This window comes from Oryzias latipes, chromosome 5 (assembly GCF_002234675.1).
Source record: "Oryzias latipes chromosome 5, ASM223467v1".
Classification (NCBI taxonomy): Eukaryota; Metazoa; Chordata; class Actinopteri; order Beloniformes; family Adrianichthyidae; genus Oryzias; species Oryzias latipes.
In genome coordinates, this window is record NC_019863.2 from 7,782,535 (window position 1) to 7,807,820 (window position 25,286).

A 25,286-nucleotide genomic window follows, 5' to 3' on the forward strand; every position below is an offset into this window, starting at 1 on the left:
TATATATATATATATATATATTTGGTTGTTTTCTCTTGTGGCTCTAAAACCAGCAACCAGTGGAAAAAAACAAAACACCACACAATGAAATTGAAGTGAAAAATATGAACATTATTTAATAACTGATTCTCTGTAATAAACAATTTGAAAATATTATACAAGGAGTCACAGACACAATATTTTACAAAGATTGCCCTCTTCTTTTTTTTCTTCTTCTTCTTCAGCTTCATCCACACACACACAAAAATGGAGCAACACGAACTGGTGCCCAAAAAAAGAAGGAGCTAAATCTTTCTTACGCACAGAGACATTCATGCCAACACTCACACTAGAAGAAACCAAAAAAAAGAAAAAAAACATGTTGACGTCAGATCTCAATCTTATCAACAGTGCTGTTATTCCTACTTATGTATTTTAAACTTCACTTTTATGATCAACTGGTACTTTTTTCCCCCCTAGATGTTGCTGTTTTTTAAACATTTTTTAAACACTTGTCAAACATGGTCACATAGCACCAGACTACAGACTACAGAACCACACACACACACGTGTCTTTCCCACAGAGACGGACCAACACAGATGCAGCGAGGGTCAGGAGGGTGCTTCTCAAAACCCCCCCTTTGCTTATCCTAAAGAGAGGTCTTAAAGCGAACCCGTACCTCTCATCCCCAAGCTGGATCCAATTTTCTGAATGTGGATTTTTTTTTTTTTTTTTTTTTACATTTTTAAAAATGGTTTTCATTCAATAATGCATTTATTTTGGCAAAAGTGAATTTCTCAAACCAGAGAAAAAGCAGGCACGTGCATCCACTCCGGATGTGCACACATTGCTGCGGGACTCTTGAATCGCCCTCTGGTTCGCCACTGCTCTGTGGAGACCCACTCCCTGAGCTTGCCTCTTGACATCCAATAGGGAAAAGAAAAGAAAAAGAAAAAAAAAAAACACCCGGGGGATCAACGCCCCTGCCTCACTTCTGCAGTGTTGGGTTTTCTTCCAGCTGGGCATAAATAAGTGTCATTACATGGTTGTTTACAGGTGTGTGCATATTATCTCAGTGCAGATATGCAGAGTGTAGGTCTAGGCATTTTTAACGTTCACGTGTGAGACCGTACAGATCCAGCAAAAAGCGAGGAAGTTGCAGGGGGTACATTTCCACAGAGATGATTAGCGTTCATTTACAGACGGTGGAAATACAGACGGACTTCATGGCACAGGAAAGAGACAAACAAATGCCAGTAAAGTAAAACAGCTTCAGGCATCAGCAGATGCGGTTAGGGCCAAACCTAATGACTTAAACAGTCTCAAATGGAGGTTTTCTCAGGTTTATGGGCCAAATTGAACAAAGAAGTGTTTTGTTGTGGTTCAAATTGTCAAACCTCGGCTGGTCAGGGAGGTTTGGTTTGGGGTAAGCACATTTTGCAAATCCAAATCTGATTTCAAGCTGCTAATTTAACAGGTTATACAGGAGTTGCTATTTTTGCATTTTCCTTTCAGCTCAAGCTAAAGACCGTGGCGGGAGCATTAAAGTGTGTTTGCATCTGCGCTGTTTAACACTAAGGCAATCAGAGAGGCTCTGTTGACTCTGTTGCATTAAACTAAAAACACTCGACTACACATTCTTTCGCATCTCCTCCTCTAATATTAACATCTAAGCAGACTGATAGTAACAAGTGGATCTTTTTTCTTTCCCTCTTTTCTTCACGACAACACTGGATTTTTGACTATTTTAACCACAGAAACGGGAGCAGTGGCTGCACCGGCTGCACTGGCACAGCTACGCCCCACACGCTCACTTGGAGGGTTCTGAAACTAACTTACATACATTCACACAATAACACATACGAGTCAGGCAGAACTATAGCAGTCAGGTGCCCACCCACAGCGCCCCCCCCCCCTCACCCACCCAAAAAAAAAACAAAATAAAACCCTTTATGCCCATTGAAGTGGCTGTATAGTGATGGGGATTATAGCTCTATCATGGCTTTGTGAAGAAACCGTATAGTAACTCCATAGTGGGAGGCTCTGGAGGGGAGCAGCAACAACAGCCAAGAGTGCAAATGCATCAAGCTGCGCCAGTCAATGCTTTAGCTTTCGTTACAGCTAGTTTTACAGCCAAGAGCCAAGTAGCATCCAGAGCCCCAAACAGCGTCATGAAGGTACTAGACGTTGACTCCACTCGTATACAACCAGTGTGATCCAAAAGAAAGTGCTGGAAGGCACTATGAAACTGAACGGCTCCTGAACATGGGAGTCTTGACACACAAAAGGAAGTGACAAACGTTGATACTTGGTGGCCTCTTCAGCACTCGATTAGACAGGAGTTTAAACATCATTGGTCTAAAGTTTGACAGGAAAAAACAAACAAACACACAAAACATGGAAAATAAATGAGTAGCCCTCCCCCTGAAGTCGTGAGACTTTTTGACATGAGTAAAGCGCAGCAAAGGATTGGCAGAGGTTCGCTCGTCTCCGGGTAGAGTGAAAATTATTCTCTTTTTCTTTTTTCTTTTTGAGTACTGTCTCGAGGTTAGAATGGTTGATCGTAAAAGGAGAATAGTACACAACATCAACAATGCTTCTGCAGCAACCGAACACTGAGTCATAGTTTACAGCTGGCCTGAGAGCCAGAAAGCACTAGCGCTGAATAGCAAATATCAGGAAAACACTTCAAGAAATGTGATTACCATAAGTTAATTACAATAGTTCCCAGTGGATGTTTTTTCTCCTTCTTTTTATAAGCATTAGACTGTAATTAGGAGCTGCACAAAATGAGTCAGGATTCAGCTGCTGATTCCGCTTATGGTTTACTCCACATCTAAATCCATTTCTCTTCATATTTTGGCTAAAAAGAATAAGACCACATGAAAGTATATCTCATTTTGGCAATAAATTGTCTTAAACACCTTTGCAAATTAAAACCCTAATACAGCTTGTTAGCAATACTCATCACTTTAGCAGGTAATACTTGACATTTTATATACTTGACAGTTTTTTTCTTTTTGCAATTTTCTTGAATGGTGGCTAGAAGTGACTGTATATGGTCCTCCATCTAGTGTGAGGCAATCGGCAGAGTGGTGAGGTGTTGAGGTGGAGGAGAGGAGAGGGAGGAGAAATCTTGCAGCTGGAGGCAAACGGGCAACCTCAGGTCTCCAGTGAAAAGTCTGGGATCACAGCATCAGCCTGACTCCTCCCTCCTCCTCCTCAAATGTTGGGCTTGATTACTGGTTTCTACGTTTCTTCGGATGCTGCGGGCGCCGTGGCCCCACCCACTCTTCCTGCAGATGAAGGCTAACTGGCTGAGGACACAAACATCTGGCAGTTGTCACTTAGCAACACGGACTGGGTAGCGTGGCACTCAGGGCTTCCAACTTGCTCGGATGTGAAGTCCCCTCATTGCCTATGAAGATACGAGGAGGTGGGTGAGAGGAGACAGGTGGGGGGCTTGAGGGGTTGGGACTACAGCTCATGTAGGCAAAAGGGAGGATGGAGTTAATTCAGTATAAAGTGCAGGTACGGGCTGATAGCTGGATAAAGCAGGAGCAGTTGAAGGAGCAGTAAAGCGCAGAGGGGCGGGCGGAAAGAGTGACCACGCCCACAGTCTGATGTGTTTTCCTACAAGACAGAAGAAAATGGAATTACTCATTTTTGAATAAGTGAAATTAGCTCTTTTTTTTCTTTAGCATATTAGTTATCTACATAAAACACTTCTTTACATTACAGACCCAAATATTTTTTATTGGCACAAAATAATATTGTTTTTAATTTTTTCTATTTATAAATAGAAAAAAGACAAAAAATAGATCAAATTTCTTAAAGATATTTGTTCATAAATTGATTAAAAAACAATAAAAGAACATCTTGATATTACAAAAGCTACTAATCAGAGAAACGGTACACTAACTTGACACATATATTAAATATAATAGGTATCTAATAGAGTTGGAATAATCAAAGAAAGTTTAAATAACTTAAAAAAGAGTGGGAAGTAGCATTTTATTAATAATCCCGTCTCTCTTTGTTATTATTTAGGGGTTTTTCATAGTTACCATCATATGGGTTTTAACTTTTATTTAAAATTTTGAATAGGTTTTCAGTCCAAATGTTGATTAATTATCAAATAATAAATATAAAATTTGGCAATACTTTATAAATTACTACTTTAAAAGCTAGTTATAAGACATTAAATAACATTAGTAAGGAGTTCATAAGCCTTTATTAGACATTTATTAAGATATTAAGTAGCATTTGTAGATGTCCTACAGAGGTTAATATGGTGCTTATAAAGACATGTTTTAGCATTTTTAAAGCCGGTATGAAACATTTTCAATTCATTAAAAAGCGTTAGTAGATTTCTTACAGATACTTTTTAAGTGTTAATTAATTGCTTTTAATCAATTAATTTCAGAAGGTTTTTTAAGAAACAAACCTTGTATGTATATAGACATACAGACATCTACAACACATTTTCAAGACATCTACAAACACTAAAAGATGTCTTAGAAATCTTGTATAATTATCAACACATTACTATTCCATGGTAATGACTTCTACTTTTACTAGATTTTGAAGCAATCTTATTCAAATGTGTTAACCTAAGGTTTTATGGGCACCATCAAAACGTATTATTACACTATTGCAGTAGCCTCAATGCCAATCACACACATGTGACAAAAACAGAATGGTTATTATCAAGGAACCAAATGGAGGTCTTACAGATTAACATGAAAAGATAGTAATACACCAGCTATTGTAGAAATAATTATTACAAATCAACAAGCAGGGGAGAAATTTATTTTTAAAAGTCATAAAAAACTGAAATAATTTCCCTGGAGCATGAACATGTCGTAAAATCTGAATATAGACTCACAGCTAAGTTATTGTCGAAGCACATGGAGGGTCGTTTTCGATAGCGCGCCACATTTATGGATTCACAGGGATTTTCCTCCTTGACTGAAAAGGAACTCACTTAAAGAAAATCTTCTGAAGAGTAAAAATTGGGATCTTGGTTTTCTTGTGTGTGTGTGTGTGTGTGTGTGTGAAATGTGCCCACAGTTGGGGGCCGAGGGAAGCATACAAAGCGCTTTTTGGATGCCAGCAGATGCACAACTTTATAAAAGGATACACTCTTCCTCCTCTTGGGAAAGCCTCTCTATCTCACACGTGTAGCACGGCATCTTTTCTGCCACCACAAACAGCAGGTTTGTGTTGTTTATCCTCCTGGCATGAATTAGCCTGCAGGCAGTGACAAAGAAGTTCACTTTGCACATTTGGAACACACAAATGTCTACAAACAGATCAGAGGCAATAGTTCAAACATAGACGTTGTTTCTTAAAATCATAGAACCGTTTGTAAAGACCCTGTTCAGACCTGGAGCAGTTGCCGCAGTCTTGCAGAATGTTGTAGGAACTGCTGAGATTAGTCATGTAGAACTGAGTTTGGATAGTGACACAGCTCCTTTCTTTGGAGTCCAGGCCCTCTGCGTTGACCTTGTCTGGATCACAGAAACACAGCAGCACTCAAATCCAGATTCAGTTTATGCCACATGCTAAAGTGCAAAACAGGGTGCGGAGATGTTTTTCCCACCCGTGATAAACCAGCTGTTGTGGGCCAACCCGTATAGAACCTGCTGGAACAAAGACCTGCGGGAAACAGAGCTGCATCAGTACAGGCAGAGTCTCTGTTAAAACAATTACTTTTTTATTAGTTTCCAAACGTGAATCGGATGTTAAAGAGTTGAGTTTACTGCTACCACCTGGTCTATAAAAAAAGGATGAAAAACTGAGCAAAACATGTCTTGTTTTGTCTAAAAAGTAATCAAAGTGTTGTAGAGTGCAGTTGAGGTAAACTCATCACGAAATCCTTTTCTTTTTACAGCTCTTTTTCCATTTCTGATCATTTTCTTCTCTTAAAATGTTTGGCATTTTGCTTCATGATTGATTTGCTTTCGTGAGTCTGGTTACATTTTCTGTTAATCGTACGGTACATTTTTTTTTAATCTTCATTTTTTTCTAATGATCTCTTATTCATCTGTACATTAACCTTTAAAACACATGTGCAAGAATGTGCCAACATGACTGAAGAAGAGGAGACAAGTCCCATCTAACCCACTAAATATTTGAACCAGGCTAATCAGCATGGCTGCCATGCAGCAAGAGGTTTTCGGTTAAAATTCTGACCTGGGTTCTGTCTTTGTGGGGTTTGCACAAATTCCTTGCCCAGAGTCAGGCTTCATAAATTAAATGCTGACTCTTAATCAATGACTGCATATGAGAACTGTACTAAGTGACTCTTCCCCCTTGGTGTTCCAAACAGGAAGTACCCGCTGGCTCCAAGAAGCCAAAATCCTTTAGAATTCGTCTTTTGATTAAAACAACAGCTATTATTAGTCATTATACTTGTCAGAATAGCCATTGTCAAGGGAACTTTCTATAGAAGCTTCCAGAGAAGTCGATGGGTTCAGTTTATAGTCCAACGTACTTCTGTCTTATAAAAATATGCCGCAGTCCATTCTGTTGTTTTGCGTTTTTTTTTAATTATTTATTTTTAGAAAAATCAGTAAGAGGGAGAAACCCATAAGTTGACTTTTTATGAGTTGAGAACATGGTCAGAAAAGGGCAGCTGCTTTCCTAATTCTTCACTCAGGTGTCACTAATTCACAAAATGAAAAAAGTGAAATGTGCAAACATACAAAGTAAACAAAAGAAATGTGGGAAGAAACTTCATTTTGACTCCTACAACCATTCTTGCTCTGCTACCTTTTTTGTTAATCCTGTTTTTTTCCTCCACGTTGTTTTTTGTAGTTCAAGTTATTCAAGTTGTAAAATAACTGACCAATCAGATGCCTCTGTAAAAGTATGTGATCTCACCTCAAACGTTCAAACATTTGATTGACAGATTCTCCTGACCTCTCTTTCAAGCACGGATGTGGGCTTCCAACAAGCTCACTCCTGATTGGCGAGAGTGGTTGCCATCGAAACTCGGCTAATCACTGTTTACTGACGACACCTGGCAACTTAAGTCATTTTCTATGGATGACATCACACTCACTTGGTCCAGTTCTCATAGGCAGCAAATGCTCCAAATTGGTGTGAAAGTGTGTGAGTGGGGTTATGTCTCCTCTTATATGGAGCTGGAATGGAGTAAGGTGCTGTTCTGTATGTACCTGTGCCTTCAGCCTTTAGTAATTGGGATACACTGCAGATACTCCTGTGAGTTTAGCCTCCATTTTTCACAATAATTTTTTTTTTATTGATGACTAAAAACCTGTGTAGGTACCAGGCCGTAAGGGCACCAAAGCAACGCATCAACATACCACATCATTACACAATGGATTACATATTTTACCATGCAGCTGCTGATGTCCACCACGCCAGGTTCAAAAAGTCTGCAACCGTCGGCTACAAACACACACAAAAAAGGTTTCTTAAGTCTAATGGGAATAATCTCCTTCTGGTATAAACCATGTAACTATTAGTATACATTTAGGCTTCACTGAAGTTGTTCTTGTGTCTTTTTTACATTGCATATTGATGCAACAAAAACAGAAGTACCTTTTTCAATTTTTTTACACATGTATTCCTAAATTTGTATATTTGAAATCCACTATAACCCTTGCGCCATCATGTGGGGGCCTCAGCCTCAGCTTAAACTGAAAATCTACTTTTATCTCAGAATGCTACAGTTCAGCAAATTATTTCAGTAACTGCTTTCAGCTTGTTGAGAAATGTGTCATTCGGTCATTTTAGAAAAAATTGTTGAGGAAAAAAAAAGTCTTTTCTCAAACATTTTTCCGTTAATGTCTTTTTGCAGGTAATCTTACCACAAAGACTCCTCTGGGCGCAGCTCCAGCTTCACTGTTGGTTAAACGCTCACACACAGACTGGTAATCATATGATTGCTTGCGGTTGTAGAAGGAGTTGTTGTACAGAGCGTACATCAAATAGGAATCGACGTCACCAAAGAACATGCCCACCTGTGGAGATAAGGGGCACCAGTCAGGATGCTGAGAAAGAGAAAGAGAAATTTAGAGGGAAAAAAAAAAGATCAGGGAAAAGGAGGAAATCATTTTTAAGAAACCCTGTTCACGTAGTCCTTCTGATTGGACATGATTAGAAATGCACCGTCGTCCACCAAATAACACAGGAGATCCTGCACACAGACACAGGTGGGAAATGTTACCTGGAGGTTGGATGGCGGGGCTTGGCGGTATGTAGAGACGGACGCCTCAGCAGAATACAGGAAGATCATTTAAATCTAAAAACTCACCTCACTGTTGGCCTCACAATCCATCTCACAGCCTTTGTTTGGTCCGCACTGTTACAAAAAAAGGCCAGAGTTGGTAAATCAGAACTATAGTCCTAATTCTACATAAAGACAAAATGCAGTCATCTATAAAGGTTGCCTAAACAGCCACGTACACACATAGGACCTTAGAGTGCTTAACCCTTGTGCTATCCTAGGCACTGTAACATTGGGAGTTGGGTCATCTAGACCCACTAGACAGTGCGCTGAACCTTTTTTCTTCAATGATTTGTGATCTTCACTGGTGTCCATGGATTACATGAAATCTTTCCACCTTTATCCACCTTTGTCATGGTAGGGAGAACACGTCAATGTAAGGGTGGGGTCATCTAAGATAGCAAAAGGGTTAAGCACCTGCCTTCTTTTCCTCGTAATAAAAAGTGCCCTAGTGCCCTCTGTTTTTTTTGTGCTTTTTTCAACATTACTACATTTCTGTTAGAGATACAAAAAAAATGTGGCTACAAAACCCCCCAGTTTTCTATCGAACCCATTTCCTTGTAATCCGGGGGTTCTTAGCTGTCTTTGGCGGCTCCAGCCTCACGGAAAACTGAAGAGACGTAGCTTGAACCTGTGAGTTCTGGTCTAACTAGTTGCCGTCCACTGATTCAGTGAGCTTAAATATGGTTCATATTTCAAGAAAATGCTGTATACTAGTCAAAAAGTCACTTTTAACTTTTGGCAGATGTCTGAGCAGCAGATTCATTCAACACAGAGCAGGTTGTGCATTTATGGTGAGTTCAAAGCTCTGACACTAAATTAAACTGTTCAATGTAATATTTTCAGATTAGAATTGCTTTCTTTAAGATCTGTATCATTCAGTTTCCAAACTTCTGTATTAAAATCTTCCCAGTCCCAAAAAATGTCTATGTTTAGAAAATAAGATGCAAAAGAGAATTTAGCTGCGAATTCCAACACAGAACAGGAGTCACATTGGAAACAGCTTTCAGGAACTGGAAGTGTAGCAGCCAAAATGCAGGACACTGGGTGTGGTGGCAGAAACGTAAACATTTGATAAATAAACTTAAAACAGTCACAATCTCAAACTCCACCATGGACAAGACCTAAGAGCTGTCTAAGAACACCAGAAACCAAATTGTTGACCTGCACCAGGCTGGGAAGATTGAATCTGCGATAGGTAAGCAGGTTGGTCTTAAGAAATCAACTGTGGGAGGAATTATTAGGAAGATCTCACCCCGTGGGGTCAAAATGATCACAAGAACGGTGAGCAAAATTTTCAGAACCACACAGGGGACCACACTACACTGCCAGGGACTCAAATCCTGTAGTGCCAGTTGTGTCCCTCTGCTAAAGCCAGTACATGTGCAGGCCCGTCTAAAGTTTGCTGGAGAGCATTTGGATGATCCAGAAGAGGATTGAGAGAATGTCCTGTGGTCAGATGAAACCACAATAGACCTTTTTGGTAAGAACTCTACCCGTCGTGTTTGGAGGAGAAAGAATGCTGAGTTGCATTCAAAGAACACCACAACCTCCTGTAAAGCATGGGGGTGGAAATATTTTGGTTTGGGGCCGTTTTCCAGCAAAGGGACCAGGACGACTTATCCATTTAAAGGACAGAATGAATGGGGGCATTTATCGTCAGATTTTGACTGTAAACATCCTTCCATCAGCAAGAGCTTTGAAGAAGAAACATGACTGGGTCTTTCAGCATGACAACAATCCCAAACATACAGCCGGGAAATGAAGGAGTGGCTTTGCATTTCAAGGTCCAAGAGTGAACTCGTCAGTCTCCAGATCTCTACCCCATCGAAAATCATTGGAGGGAGTTTAAAGTCTGTGTTGCCCAGCGCCAGCCCCAAAACATCACTGCTCTAGAGGAGATCTGATGGAAGTATGGGCCAAAATACCAGCAACAGTTTGTGAAAACCCTGTGAAGACTTACAGAAAACGTTTGACTGCTTTCATTGCCAAAAAAGGGTATATAAAAAAGCATTGAGTTGAACTTTTGTTATTGACCAAATACTTTATATATTTTATATTTTCCACCATAATTTACAAATAAATTCTCTAAAGAATCCGCCAACGTGATTTTCTGGATTTGAGGTATACCTATGATAAAAATTACAGACCCCTCTCAACTTTTTAAGGGGGAAAACTTGTACAATAGATGGCTTATTTGCCCCATTGTAAAATCTTTTTTTTTTATTCAGCAGAGCTATGGTATCAAGATAATTTCCCTTCAAGGGGATCAATAACATTCTAAAAAGTTTAATTCTGTTTTGGTTTATTAAATTAGCCTTAATGCGTACACTCACACAGTTGGAATTTCTGTTTCAGGACTCGATGTACATGTCTGTAACCTCTTGATGTATTTTTGACAGGGAAATCTCGTATTCAAGACAAGCAAGAGTCGTATTCAAAACAAAGACAAATCATATTCAAAACAGACATGTCAAACATAAAACTAAATGTATGGATTTTTTTTATTGTAAGTTGTGCACAAAGTATTCATTTGTGCAAAGTTTTGTATGTCTGCATTTGTCTTTTATTGCCAGTTGTCTTACCCCATACCTGTGCCTGTTCCAATGCGCATTCTTACAAGAAGGTTAAACTCAAACATATTCAAGAAACAGCATGTGTATTCTTGAATGTATTTTTATTTTGGTGAACATTTCATGGGCTCTTTGAACACTTAATGTCCCCCATCCTTTGTGTTTTGTACCGTGTTTGAGCCTTGGCGGCTGTCTGTTTGGTTGCTGGCAAGAATCTTGAATTTTTCTGTCCAGGCTTCAAGGTCCAGTTTTACTCCAACCACTGCAAAAAATATTGAATCAGGAAATACACATGAAAATGACCAATTTTCTTTTATCTGTCAAGTTTGTCAGTTGCAGAGGTCAGCTCACCTGCAGGTTTGATAGTCTTCCCTCCTACAGCTAAGTTCAGGGCTGTGCTGACCAGAATGCCAATGGTGTCGTTTTCTGGGTTCAGCAGCTCATCTCTGGCTACAAGGTGAAAGCAGGAACAAGTCAGAAACAAAGCCCCCCCGTGGGAGATATGCAGTGTAAGAACATGAACATCATTCACAGGTTCGATAAGGTGCTCTGAAGATGTAGCCGCTGTTGTCGAGGCTGCGGCGGTAATAGGTGGCATTAAACGGTTCAGGGTCTTCCTCCCAGGTTTCTGCCGCTCTAAAATATGAGGAGCAGAGATACTGGAAATGTAAACGTCTGATGTATGAGATTTCTGCAGAGCCTACCACACAAACATATGAAACTCCATAATGCTTAAAAAAATAAGAGGCTGTGCTGAAGGGAGCTCTTACTTGTTGGGGAAGACTCTTGTTATGCCTCCATCTGTTGCAGCAAACACAGCCAAGAAGCCATACCTAAAGGTCCAGAAGCAGCTTTAAACTTTGAATCCAGTCAGAATCTGCAAACTCCTCTGGTGTCTCTAGTAGAGTTTTACTCACGTGTTTAAATCTTTGTTTCTCCACACCTTCTCAACCAGCTGTCTGATGATGCCAGTGTCCAGAATCAGATTATGCAAAAGCAAATTATCGCCTAAAAGCAAAAGAAAAACAAACAAACAAATTTCTGCTGACATTTTTAACCCTACATAACCTTTGGTATCATATTTGACATTTCCGAGACTCTTATCTCATTAGCATGGTCCAAACTTTCCTGTAATTAAAGCCTATAGTGCAGGCGTGGGCAAACTACGGCCCGCGGGCTGCATCCGACCCGCCTCCATGTTTGGTCTGGCCCACTGAACAATACCTGAGACCCATGTTTTTTTTTTATCTGGCCACACAATCAAGACGTGACATTTTATTCCCCCCTTCTGCAGTCAGTGCTCCGATCTGAAACCCTCTAAAAATCTCTGTCAAACAGAACAGAAGACAGTCTTCCCTTTATGTCGCAGTTCATCTTTCCCAGTTTAGCTCATTCTTTTAGAGCAATTGCTTTTTTTAAACAGTGCTCCCTGTTCTGTGTCCTGATTGGCTGGAGACCTTGTCAATCAATCTCCTCCGTGTGTCTCCTGTACAGAAACCCGGAACTCTTTAGGTCTAGGTTTTTCCTGAATTTTTGTCTTTGAAAATCATAGAGTGTTACTTGGTCATTGTTTTATTTCATAAATAATGTTATTTATTTTATTAAAAGGATCATGAATGAATGAAACTTTATTTATATAGCACTTTACAACTCCTTGAAGGTACCAAAAGGGCTTCACAATAAAAAAAGAGATCTAAAATGGGAACAAAATTTTTAAACTAAAAACTCTAGAATATTCTGTATGGAATATAATCCAAATGTTTTCATCTACATTCCATGTTATGTCATTCTCACTCCACGAATCTGCTCATGGTCCGGGCCTTCTATCCAATTTTAGAACCCAATGTGGACCGCGAGGTAAAATAATTGCCCACCCCTGCCACAGTGACTTAGTACTGTATGTGTTTCCTGTCCTGTAGTTCATTATCTTTCCTCTAGGGGCAGTAGAAGAGCTCTCCCGCTAATTTCAAAAAGGCTGTTTCCATAAATCTCAAAACGGACTTTGGCAGGAAATTTTTTTGCTAATTTTCAAACCTGTATGGATAGATTAACACATCTATTGGTGTTCTTTTAAAAAAATGACTACTTGGTGTATTGTGTTGATCATTAATCCTTAATGTAAAATCATGTTAAAAAATGTGTGGATTCAAATGTGAGACAGTGAGTACATAAGGTGCTCATGTCAATGTTTTTGCAACTCAAACTGACATTGTTGTGAGCAAAAACCTTATAAATCACCCAACGTGGTTAAAATCTTTTTAAAAATACTTCATGAAAGGGTTTAAAAAACATCCTAATTCCAAAAAAATTGGATTTCCTGTCAATGCATTAATGGTTTGGGCTTTACAGCGTCAACAAAAGCCAACAGTGTTAGCTTCCTAAAACCTATCTAGTGTTTTTAGCTGATTTTTTTTAGAATTGATGCTAAAAAGCTTTGTCTTTTGGTTTTAGGGGTGTTAAATTATTGTGTTAATAAAATATCGCTTTATTTTTAATTGAGATAATCTAATTTTTAATCTATAACCATTGTTGTGTTTTCAAATCTAAAAAAAACACAGGTCCAGCTGTTTACTGTTTACGTGCATGAATGTTATCTAAACTCAGCTGAAAAACCCTCTCATATTGGTCTCAGTTACACATCTTGGGATTGCTCAGACAAATGTTCCAACTGTTTTTATGTGTTAAATTTGAGCACTTTGGACCAGATGTTTTGTTCTTGCATTTTTATTTCTTAATTGTTCAAGATTGAATAAAATACCTTTTGTTGGTGTAAAAGTAGCTCAACTACGAGGAATAGGGATGGGTATCGTTAAGGTTTTAACGGTACTACTACTCTTATCGATACTGCTTATCGATCCGGTATTTAACGGTACTCTTATCGATACTTTTTGGGGACGAATAATAAATAAAGAAATAACAAATGAAGAACATGAAGTATTTTATTTCCTCATTATGCAACAAAACTGTTTTTTTTAACAAAAAATTTTACTTTATACATGAGAATGTTCCAGACAGGATATTCATTTAATTATTAATCTAATTATTTTTATTCTTTAAGAGCGTGATGTTTCCTTTGATCTTTTGTCCATTTTCCACAACCTTGAATAGACTTTTCTGTCTGTCAAACACCAGATTTAGGATTGAGTGAGATGATGAAAACAAATTCACTTTGATGCAGACTCCTTTCTATTTATTTATTTTTGTTTAAATCCAGTAAACCCAATAAATTATATTAATTTTACGGATGACGACTATCATTAGTCATTAATTATTATTAAGTATTAGGAAGCAGCTGATAGTGTGTCATGGGTCTGGAATCGTAAGCGGTAGAACACGCCGCCCCAGCGTGTTCTACACAAACAGCGCAACATACGGTCATCGTAGCAGGAAGGTGACAGGATGGTAGGGGCTCCTTGATGCAAACTTCATTAATCTTACGCAGAAACTGGTGTTCTTAGTCTAGGGCGCTCACGTGTCCCCTACGAGACTGTGTGTGCGCTGCCTCGTCTTGTGTGTGTGCGCGCGCGGCACGTGCTGTCTGAACAACAGCCCCGCCCCCGTGTACACAAATACACAGACAGAGCTCTCAGCTTCAACGAGAATACCGAAATTAATATCATCATTAATTAACGGAAAATTGACTGACTTTGTGAGTGAAATATGGCAGAAAACGCTTGTGAGACACAAAAAAAGAAAAAGTAACTTCTCCAGTACCGATAGCAGAACCGTTCAGGTCAGATCTTAACGATACTGCGGTCTTGAAGAATGTGGCCCCGGGGCGCGTTCAATACCGGGGCACGGTACCCATCCCTAATGAGGAAAGTCACTTTTTGTTTAACAGGGAGGGACAAACCTTTTTCCTTTTTAGGAATATCCCTTCTGTTTAAATGTCTGTTTGCAGTATTTTCATTATTTATAGATTTTGCAGTATTTGACACCATAATGCAGGGGTCGGGAACCTATGGCTCGCGAGCCATATATGGCTCTTTTGATGGTCACATGTGGCTGGCAGACACATTTTTAATTTTTTCTTTTTCATTAGACCAGTCCTTCTCGGGCGCGATGCGATGGCAGAGGCGCACAGTAGTAGCGGTGCTTGGAGAGAAGGATCTGCGCCAGCATTATCACTTTACTATTATCTATTATTTCACAGAGTTTGTACCAGCCGGAAACCTGTGAATTGCCGTGCCTAAAACTGCGCGCCCCCGTCTCTGAGAAAGAGCGCGCAGTAGCGGGGACGGGATGTGACTGAGAGGGAGAAAGCAGAGGGTGAGGGTGGAGTTGTGGGCTCGGTCAGTAAGGTGAACCGCGCAGGGATTGTAAAAACATAAAACCTGCTGCCCGTCACTCACTGCAGCGTGTGAGTGTGTGTGTTTGGCTCCGCGTCTGCATGTGAGCAGTCTGTCTCACATTTACAGAACATTCAGACCTACGATCACGTTTAAAGTCTCAACGCCTGAACGAAGCAGAAACTCACCACGTATCAACCAGACTAGACCATCAACAAAACTACCACGAGAAATACTCATCATTTATTAGCAACAGCATAACAATGTTATTAAAAATAATCCACAGACTTATTGTACTTTAAAAGTGTTGAAATTATATCAAATGCACACATTCATTTGAATATTTAGTTTTAAACATATTGTAGCGGACTGAGTTTAACTTGGCTGTTGGGCCGCGTTAAAAGTTCTGGAGTTCCTTGAACGCATCAAGCAGAGATCTGATTGGCTCTTAGTTCTGTCGCTCAGCCTGTTGTTAGTTAATTTGGACCAATGGGGTTCAGCTATGGGCCGAATAAGGGAAATGGGAGGGCTGGAGCGGGAGGGGGGAATATAAAGTTGGGAGAAGCGCTCTCGTCTCGGCGGGAGAGATTCAGGAGCTGCTGAATTAATTTACGGCATTTGTTACAGCCTGCATTAACCAGAATAAAGAACCTTAAAAGAGGTTAAGTCTCCGTGTGGGAAAAGGACACTACATTATTGTATGGCTCTTTCGAAATTACATTTAAAAATATGTGGCGTTTATGGCTCTCTTGGCCAAAAAGGTTCCCGACCCCTGCCGTAATGCATCCTTCATTTAAAATATGACTAACTTGCATGGCAGCTTTATAATAAAATGTAGCACACAAATGTATTATTTTAAACAATTACATTTAAAGTGAATTAAACAGACAATGCTGTTCATTGTTGTGTGATTTGCTAAAAGAGGCGCTCTCCCTGCATTGATTTGGAATGTCAGTGAAAGCAGACTCACATTGTTTGGAGTCTGGTGTCACCTTCTCCATGAGACTAATGAAGTTCAGCAGGAACTCTGTGTTGTTGTTGGACAGTTCAAGTTCGTTGCAGTACTCCCTAAGAAACATGCAAAGAGAAATCTGAGCGTCAAAAAAAAAAACTTGACACGTGTGCAGAAGGCTTTCGTTAACATTTCCATAGTTAGTGTCAGTCAATAAATGGATATACATCTAAGCGCAGGCATGTCAAAGTATCTGATCTTATTCCAATAAGGAGGAGGAAATCAAACAAAGAGTTCCCTGTAAAACTAAATTTAGTTCAGGATATTGGTTTTTTTGGTACCAGTAAAGAATGTTGCTGTGTGAAATCAAAACTATTCAAATGCAACTCAAACATGCAGCACCACAAAAGCAGCATGCAAACATCCTATTTATTGATAATACCATTTGATACAACATACTTTTTTTTATTTAGTTCAAGTCAATGTGACGGTTTAATTCCAATCTAAATTTAAATTTTGAACATTTTTTAAACATCAAGTGAAGTAAAAGTACTAAATCAGATGACTGACGTAATAAACAGAAAGTTGTGATGGTAAAACTCGTAAAGTGGAATAAACAGTGTTGAGGCAAAAACAGAAGCTCATCACAACAGCAAATACTGACACACAGGGCTACCTGGGAGCAATGAATACATGTCCTTCAGATTCAAAAGTGTTTGGCAGCAGTGATTCAAAATCTGCAACAGAAAAGGGAGATTATCCAGGGAGAGCCGTGGGCAGAGCAGCGGGGAGGTGAGGCTAAAGAGCAGCTGTTCTTCGGAGGTGCAGGGACTCAGAGGGGACTTTACCATAGCAACACTGAGGTACCAAGGGAACACTAGCGTTAGCCAATATGGTGCCCAAAACAAAACCTGACTCTTAAAGTATGACCACTTGAATTTTTGCAAAGCACTCACATCTTTCATTTGTCATTTTATTAAACACTTGATTGTTTCAAATTTCAATTGGAAATGTTTTAGACGTCTGAGAACTGACTTAAAGGGAGTAATTTGCCTGGAAGCAAGTTCTCAGACATGAGGCCCACAGTGAGTGCTTGTTAGATCAGGCAGGCATCAACATGGCAAACTATTGCGAGGGATGTGGAAGACGGTCCTGATGGAAGTGGTCACCCCTCAGACTGACAGGGATGGAAGAGACACATAATCAGAGGAAATGCAGAGCATTGTGAAGGGCATGTCAAAGGGCAACTGGTTCTTCTATGGAAAAGCATCAACCTTCCCTGCACAGGTTTAACTCAGATCTTTTCATTACATCAAGTCCTAAAATTCATCTGGAGAACAAATCAATAATTTACACCAAAATATAGTGCCCAGGTAGTTTTCCGCCCACAATGCCATGCACATCCAGGTCGGCTTTATCGAACTGCCGAGCTGTGCCCCTGGCGGTCTGAGGGTGAGGAGGGAGTGGAAACAAGCTGATGGAGACAGGGAGTACAGAGGGACGAGAGGAGTCAGGTGCTGTGCCAAGCGCCGCGGTGACACCTGGCAGCATGGGAGAACCTGGGTGAGCAGGACACGGCTCGTCCCCGTGGGGGTTAATCTGCACGCTGCTGCCGCCTCCAGCTACAGACGAGATAATAGGCCAGCTAACAAACCCCAGCTGTTAGACGTGTTTGTCGTCTCTACGCAGCTGCTACTTCAAATGATGACAAGAAATCCATTTTGACTTAAAATGAAAATAAGCAGCATGTAAATGCTAGTGTAAAGGTGTGACTTAGGCTGCACAAATGCAGGATTAACGTCAGAAAAAGACTAATTTCCTAACAACAAATTATAAATCCTTTTGCTCATTACGGTTCATGGAGCTCCTGTAAGGATGACACTTGAAAAAAGGGATTTTGGCTTTAGGAAATATTGCTAAATATTGAGCCCTAGTGTACAAACTAAAATGAGACATTTTTCAAAATAATGACAAGGTGAAAGATAAAGAAAGGTGAAGAGAAGAGAGGAAAAAGAGAAAGCAGATAGCTCATTTTCAGCTTTTTAAAGCAAAAGAAAGACATAAGAAATGACAGCTTTAACAGGAAACATGAATATATGTGGATGCAGTTCAAATAAGTTTTCGCTTTCGTTCTGGTACAGTAGATATTTGGGAAGAAGGGTGTGGTCTGGCGGAGTCTTTGTGAGAAAAGTGAGACCATAGCTGCAGCAAGAGGGTGAGGAGAAAGAAGAGCAGAACGGATTAAATGAGGAAGAGGAAGAGAAAATCAGAAGAGAAAAAAGACCCTGAAGGCAAAAATGGGCAAGAACAGAGGCGAGCAGGCTGGGACTGGTAAGGGGGAAGCAGGAGGAAAATTGGGATGAGAGGAAGGAAGGAGAAGGAGGAAGCGGTAGGTGGTGGTGGTGGTGGTGGGGGGGAGTAGAAAGGGAACGTGGACCAATATGGAGTATACTTGCCCTTGATGTCAGAGACTGTGTGGATCCATCAGAGAAGGAGGGAGCAAGAAAAGAAACATGGGATCGGGTGGGAAGGGGAGTAACAGACAATATTTTATTCAATTACTGTTTGAATAAAAATATTGTGTTCTTGAAAGAAGTAAACCAATTAAAGTCAAACAAGACGAGAGAGAAAAAGAAATGAAAAGCCAACATCTCCTTAAGGAATAAAAAAACAGAAAAATGCAGGAAAAGAAAAGAGCAAAGACAAAACCAGTAACTGTTGGAAAAAAAAAGGATGAATTAAATTAAATTCCATTAAGAAAACATTTGAAAAAAAAACAAAAAACAGGAGTTGCAGGGTCAGGACAAAGAAAGAATGAGATACAGGCTCCCATTCAGACCCACAAAAACTTCCACATTTGAGCAGCCAGTGTTCCAGGCCATGTGGGAGTTTCTCTATAAATGATTCCAAAGCTAAGAAACATGTCCCACAGCGAAACTGAGAAGAGAAAACGCCACAGAACAAAAGAAAAGAAACATCCCCAAATCATAGAAATCATCATAACGAGTGAAAAGCATGCGTGTTTTCACAGTTCCAGAACATCCGGGACACAAACGCTTCAGAATCATTTCTTGGTGGAGAAGAGGCGAGAGCATTTGGCAAAAAGAAAAATAATAGCACAGGAGTCACCATTATTTTCACCTGAGTAGCACAGTAAAACCAGAGCTTTCACCTTTCTGTTAGTTCAGTTTTTTTTTCTTCAGCCAGTGTGAAGAAAAAACATCACCGTTTTACAGCACAGTATGGAGACAGGAGGGGATGGAGGAAGGGGAGGAGACGGGGAACCCGGGCTCTGTGTGATCCTCTCTATCAGAGAGCACAGGGAGAGGACAGCAAAGGAGGGGCGGGGCGGGGCGGGGCAGGCGACTCCGCTTGGGCTCTCCCTATGATGATGTCGGAAAAACTGCCCCGACGGACTGAATTGGAGTGTAAGTTATGTTAGAAAGAGAGACAGGAGAGAAGAGAGGAAGAAGAGAGAAGACAGAGAGGGGACAGAAGCTGGGATTTCCTGAGAGTACTTACATTGCACCTGAAGGATCTGGTCACTTATGTTGGCTTTGATGTGGTTCTCACTATATGTGGGCAGCACCAACCCTAGACTGAGGTATCAAGAAAAGAAAATCTGAGAGAAACTGAACAAACAGCAATTAAAAGAGAAGATACTGTTCATTCAAACACATTTCAAGAGTCTCAGAGCAAATTTTTAGAAGTCTGATTTTACAGACAAATACAAAACGTAAGCTTCCGTGCAGAGTTTAACATGTTTTTGTGACATTTTTCTCATGATGGGGGACATACTGTATATAAAAGAAATAAGCTTAAAATTGCATTTCTGAGTATTTCTATATTCAAATGGTTGTGATTCAGTAGCAGGCAAAAACATGCAGTCTGGAAATGAGCCTATTTGTTGCATAGAAAATACCCTGGGCAGGCCACCAGCTCCCAGCTCCACCCCATTCTGATGCATCCACTTGTATACTAGTCGTCTGCTTTAGTACCCCACCTACGTCTTCGTTTTCCTGGTCAGAGCTGGCATCTGGCTCAAAACTGAACAACTGAATGGCTCCAATGTTGCTTGCCATTTTAGTTGCACCTCTAATGCTAGTTTGAGGGGCTGTGAGCTAATGGGATAGTGCATAAACAGGTCGCTCTCAGTTATGGGTGACGGGAAAGGGAGGCGGGGTTGCTCCATGCCTACAGTCCCGTCCACAACTCAGAGGTGAATTCCTAATTAACTACTGTCGCTCTGCAGAAACCTGTCCAAGAAAAAACAGGTTGGTCAGGACATGTTTCTTAATTTTGGCTAAAAACAACAAAATCTTGATGCAAAGAGCCCTGGAAATATTTTGCAGTATATCAAAAGATGATTGGAATGGGACTTTAAGAGTACTGTTTAGAGTCAAATTACACAAATTTATCACATTAATTTAATGTGATCATCTGGGCGGTGGCGCTCACTCGTTTGCTATTCTGTCCATTGGGCGGCTGGTTAGCTCTGTGACAGGCTGGCGACCTGTCCAGGGTATGTCCCGCCTCCGCCCAGCAGACATTCTCCGGCAACCCAGTGGCCCCAGTAGGTTAAGAAAATGGATGGAAGTTGAGGACGAAATTCCTTGCATCGAGCGGCCATTTTGGAATTTTTTTTCAAACCCGCTGATTGAGTCACTGAAAACCTCATGTGCCCACAGCTGGGTCCTTGATTGGCTGACGCTACTAAAGCCAGTACATGTGCAGGCCTGTCTAAAGTTAGCTAGAGAGCATTTGGATGATCCAAAAGAGGATTGGGGGAATGTACTATGGTCAGAAGAAACCAAAATAGAACTTCTTGGTAAGAACTCTACTCGTTGTGTTTGGAGGAGAAAGAATGCTGAGTTGCATCCAAAGAACAGCATTTCTTGGGAAAACCTTGTGAAGGCTTACAGAAAACGTTTGACTGCTGTCATTGTCTCTGGATTTGTGTTCTCATTTTGTCTGTCATAGTTGAGGTAAACCTATGATGACAATTACAGGCCTCTTTCATCTTTTAAAGTGGGAAAACTTGAATAGTTTATACTTTTTTGCCCCGCTGTTAATGTAAACCGTATCTGATGAACTTTTTGAAATGAAAGTCAAATAAGTAGAAAAACGTGTGTTTTTTTTTTTGCAATTTTAGAATTTATTTCAATTCTCAAACACATTTCACTCAAGGTTCTGACTTATGCGCCAAAAAAAAAAAAAAAAAAAAAATATATATATATATATATATATATATATATATATATATATATATATATATATATATATATATATATATATATATATATATATATATATATATATATATATATATATTTGCCATGATGCCGCCGCTGCGGCCGGCATCATGGCACTGCCGAGCCATAAAGCCTCTGGTCCCGAGCCACTCAAGGCTGTTTTTCATCATTACAAAAGAGCTATTAAAATATGTGTGTTTTTTTAATCAATTATGTCTTTTAATTGTTTGTTTGGTTACTCCTGTCTGAGGACTAACTGCTGGTTTAAAAATGAAAGCTGAACTTCAGATGCTGTGACCAGAATGAGATGGACTTCACTCACACGCTCAGGCTGTGGCATCGTTTGCTCTGACTGTGTCTTTGTCTGTACCTGTAATTTGTACCCTCCACAGGCGTCCATGTGTAAGTCCTTACCACTTCATCAATGTACCTCTGTTGGTGACCACAAACAGACCAGTAAGCGCCACCGCAACATGCATACTTGGAGGAAAATGAAAAAAAAAAAATGTTGATCATTTACCTCATCAACCGACTTAACAAGTGTCCGGATTTTTCTTTGGCCCGATTTGCCGTCGATCATCTGTCTCCGGATCTGAAAGTCAATGCGCAAGCAAGGCTTTGGTGTGAGAGGGGCGTACTGATCCACAGAAATGAATTCGACTAGAGATGAAAAGAGAAAAAATCTCAGAAGCTGTACCTCCTCCTTATTGGTGTCCTCAAGTTCCGCATCGAGAAAGTCCAGAGTGACGGGCTCCCTGAAGTTAATGATCTGAAGAGAAAGGAAAGGACAGACAGACAGAACAAATGACATCTAAATTTAGTTTCATGACCAAAAGGTTGAAATGAGCAAAAATAATGATGTGGCTAAAAAATGGTCCTACCTTTGGTTGAAGGTTGGGATGCAGCAGCACATAACCGTTTGGGTCGATGGCAAAGGTGTAGCCATTTGCTCCGAGCTTTAGAGTAAAGAATAAAGAAATAATTCAACAATTCTGCTGAAGAGGATAAACAGGAGATTAAAATAACTTACTCTGTATGTTGGCGTCTTCTTTTTGATTTCATTGATAGCAACATCCACTCCCATAACCCCAAGGATGAGCTGATTCTATGTGAAGAAGAAAAAAGAAAAAAAAAAGTCTTAGTACCTGATGAATAACAGGCTGGAAGCTGTGCTGGGACAAGCAGAGAGCACCTGTGCATCTTCTCTGACCTGTCACTTTGACCACATTCAAAACACAGCTGGTTTTCAGTCTCTGTGGACTTAAAAGCTCAGAGACACTGAGAGCTAAAGTCAATGATATGGATAACTTGTGATGTTTGTTGTCACCTCAGGGGGGAGCCGTTGCCTCAGGGAACCTCTAACCATATCACCATATCATATATTGTCATCATCTGACAAGGGTTGATGATGGAAAACAGGGGGGGGGGGGGGGGGGGACAGGGGCTATAATATTCTAATCTATAGTTGAGCGGAAATATAATTCTCCACTAATGACTTTAAAAGCATGATTGTATAATAAATAATTGGCATGCACGTCACAGGTTGCATTGAGCTCATTTTTCTTTTTACCTGGGAGCTCACACTATCCGCCGTGAGGTTGAAGACTGGCATGGTCCCCGTGATGACAAGACCCAGACCCTAAAATAAATGTAAAAAAAAATCCATTTAATTACCAGCAGAATTGTTCACAATAAAATACTCTTCTTTCATCAGACAATGTAGTTTTAAAGATAAACTACATTTTCATCTTCTGACCTTGAAAAACAAACAATATTATAATCATACTGTAACAAGTTTTGTCTTTATGAAAAAATATATTATACGCAAATAAATATGTGCACTATACATATTACATGGCTTTAAAGTTAAAATAAATACTAAAAGTAAATAAAATAAATAAATACTACCTTAGATTCTGACTCACCAGTGCGTCCTGGTAGACATTGGTCCACTGCACTTGCTTGGCTTTAGGCCCAGCAAGCACCATTGGGCGGCCCAGGACATCCAGGTACTCCTACAAGAGTGTTAAATCACACATAAGCACACAACACAACAGAAATTTATAGTGCTTGTCATGTATTGGCATTTAAGGAGGATCACTTAAAACGCCTGCTCACATTCTTCTGTCATAAAACTACAAGACCCTGTCCACCCTCGTTTCTGCCAGCGCATAAACCAGCAGGCCGGCCGCAGCGGCGGCATCATGGCACTGCCGAGCCATAAAGCCTCTGGTCCCGAGCCACTCAAGGCTGTTTTCCATCATTACAAAAGAGCTATTAAAAACACATTAGAGGTGTCAGTGGCACATTGTGCAAACACACCCTCTCCCACAGGCTGGGCTGTCAGTGAGGATGTCTACAGCGATAATGATTGAAGGTGAGGGGTTAAGTCCACTTGCAATATTTAGAGCTCATATGATTTGATATTTCCACCAACCAGCAGAGATACTGTTTTAGAAAAACAAGCGCTGGCGCAACTAAATGGATTGGGAGTAATTGCTAATATAAAATATGAAGTGATTTGTATTGTTAGCAAAAACAAAAGTGTAAGCATCAAGATTCTTGGTTACTATAATGTAAAATAGCTTTAAATGTGTTTAGAGACCCACTCCAAAAAACATGTTCTTGTGGCATTTTTCTCATGATGGAGGACATATATAAAGAAAATTAAGATTATAATTATGTTTCTCAGTACCTTTTCATTCAAGTCGTCGTGAATCAGGAGCAGACATAAATGCCAATGGAAAAAGAGCTTTTTTGTGACATAGAAAATATGCTGGGTAGGTCACAAGCTCTCAACAACGGGGAGCAGAGATGGACCCGCCCACAACCCAGAGGTGAATTTCTAATGAACTCATGCCGCTCTGCAGTTATGTTCTTAAAAAATGACAGTTTTTCAATTTTTTGCTAAAAATGGCATAATTATTATTAAAAAACCACTGGGAACACTTTTACAATAGGTCAAAAGATGATCAGACGGGGACTTTAAGCTTGAAAACGAAAATTTAAATATAAAAAATTACAATCAGCAAAAGGTGACAGGGTGTGAAGATTTTCTAACAGCATTTCCACTCATTCAGAAATGAAATGAGAGCTTGTCTCAGATGTGTCCCCCATTCTTCATATGTAAAGGGCATAACCTGCATAAAAACACAGTCCCCCCCCCTTTTATGCACCGGACCGTTCCTTTTCTATCGTCTGAACTGTGCTGACAGGCGCAACAGATTCTATTATTAGCTCAGTAAAAGTCCAGTTTAATGCGCCACAGGGAGATATTCCATCAGAACAGTGACAGCCAGACCTTTTCACCAAGTATGGGGGAAATTTTCCGCATGGCTGAAACAATTTAGTAGGCATAACAAGTCAGCAAACAGCAGCATGTGATACATAAGAAAAATGCTATATAGACTACAAGAGCATGAGTATCTCCTTCATTAAATGCCTCTGCCTGTCTGAAGATCAACGCAGACATGACTGGTGAGAGTGGACTCCTTATTCTGGTCCCTCCTGGTCTCTGCATTCCATCATTTTATCACTTTTTTTACCATGGTGTGCGTATGTGTGTCTGTGTGTGTTGGGGGGGGGGGGGGGGGGTGTCGGCACTGTTTGTCTTGTCATCTTGTTTTTAAATTTTATTGTATTTTATGCACAGCACTTTGAGTGACATGTGTTGTTGTAAAAGTGCTATATAAATAAAGGTTGATTTGATTTGATTTGATGAAAACATTCCAAAAATTATTACATCTTTATCAGTAAATCATTAAAACCAACAAACAGAGCCCACAAAGTATTTTCATTAGGACTTCTCAAATTACACATGAACAGGGTTCAGTACAGTGGACAGTATTTCTAACATTCTCGCCATCTGTAGTCCATCTGTTTCTTCGGTGGTGCCATCTTATCCAAGTGAGACTGAAGGCTAGAATGTGTTTAAATAACATGCGCGTCGTCTGAGCCCACGTTCAGAAGAACCTATTAAA

The 25,286-nt window shown here is 40.1% G+C and overlaps 1 protein-coding gene across 5 annotated transcripts in view; it reads right to left on the bottom strand.

Annotated features, from left to right (window-relative positions):
* Window positions 1–90: 90 nt before the first annotated feature.
* Window positions 91–25,286, bottom strand: part of cacna2d2 (calcium voltage-gated channel auxiliary subunit alpha2delta 2) — a 207,348-nt gene continuing 182,152 nt past the window's right edge. For 3 of the 5 annotated variants that reach the window (XM_020703113.2, XM_011474783.3, XM_011474782.3), the window contains 25 exons: window positions 23,232–23,321; window positions 22,877–22,945; window positions 22,337–22,411; window positions 22,188–22,262; window positions 22,004–22,075; window positions 21,827–21,898; window positions 21,677–21,738; window positions 19,577–19,653; window positions 18,511–18,525; window positions 16,731–16,791; window positions 16,073–16,170; window positions 11,731–11,821; window positions 11,584–11,646; window positions 11,346–11,449; window positions 11,165–11,263; window positions 10,984–11,075; window positions 8,268–8,315; window positions 8,079–8,150; window positions 7,822–7,974; window positions 7,347–7,399; window positions 5,586–5,641; window positions 5,370–5,493; window positions 5,124–5,233; window positions 4,869–4,951; window positions 91–3,613 (listed from right to left, as the gene is read on the bottom strand). In XM_020703113.2, the coding sequence (XP_020558772.2) occupies window positions 3,491–3,613; window positions 4,869–4,951; window positions 5,124–5,233; window positions 5,370–5,493; window positions 5,586–5,641; window positions 7,347–7,399; window positions 7,822–7,974; window positions 8,079–8,150; window positions 8,268–8,315; window positions 10,984–11,075; window positions 11,165–11,263; window positions 11,346–11,449; window positions 11,584–11,646; window positions 11,731–11,821; window positions 16,073–16,170; window positions 16,731–16,791; window positions 18,511–18,525; window positions 19,577–19,653; window positions 21,677–21,738; window positions 21,827–21,898; window positions 22,004–22,075; window positions 22,188–22,262; window positions 22,337–22,411; window positions 22,877–22,945; window positions 23,232–23,321 (2,037 nt within the window). In that variant the 3' untranslated portion in view covers window positions 91–3,490. The remainder of the gene's footprint in view (window positions 3,614–4,868; window positions 4,952–5,123; window positions 5,234–5,369; window positions 5,494–5,585; window positions 5,642–7,346; window positions 7,400–7,821; window positions 7,975–8,078; window positions 8,151–8,267; window positions 8,316–10,983; window positions 11,076–11,164; window positions 11,264–11,345; window positions 11,450–11,583; window positions 11,647–11,730; window positions 11,822–16,072; window positions 16,171–16,730; window positions 16,792–18,510; window positions 18,526–19,576; window positions 19,654–21,676; window positions 21,739–21,826; window positions 21,899–22,003; window positions 22,076–22,187; window positions 22,263–22,336; window positions 22,412–22,876; window positions 22,946–23,231; window positions 23,322–25,286) is intronic. The other 2 variants (XM_011474785.3, XM_011474784.3) reach the window with 2 other exon arrangements.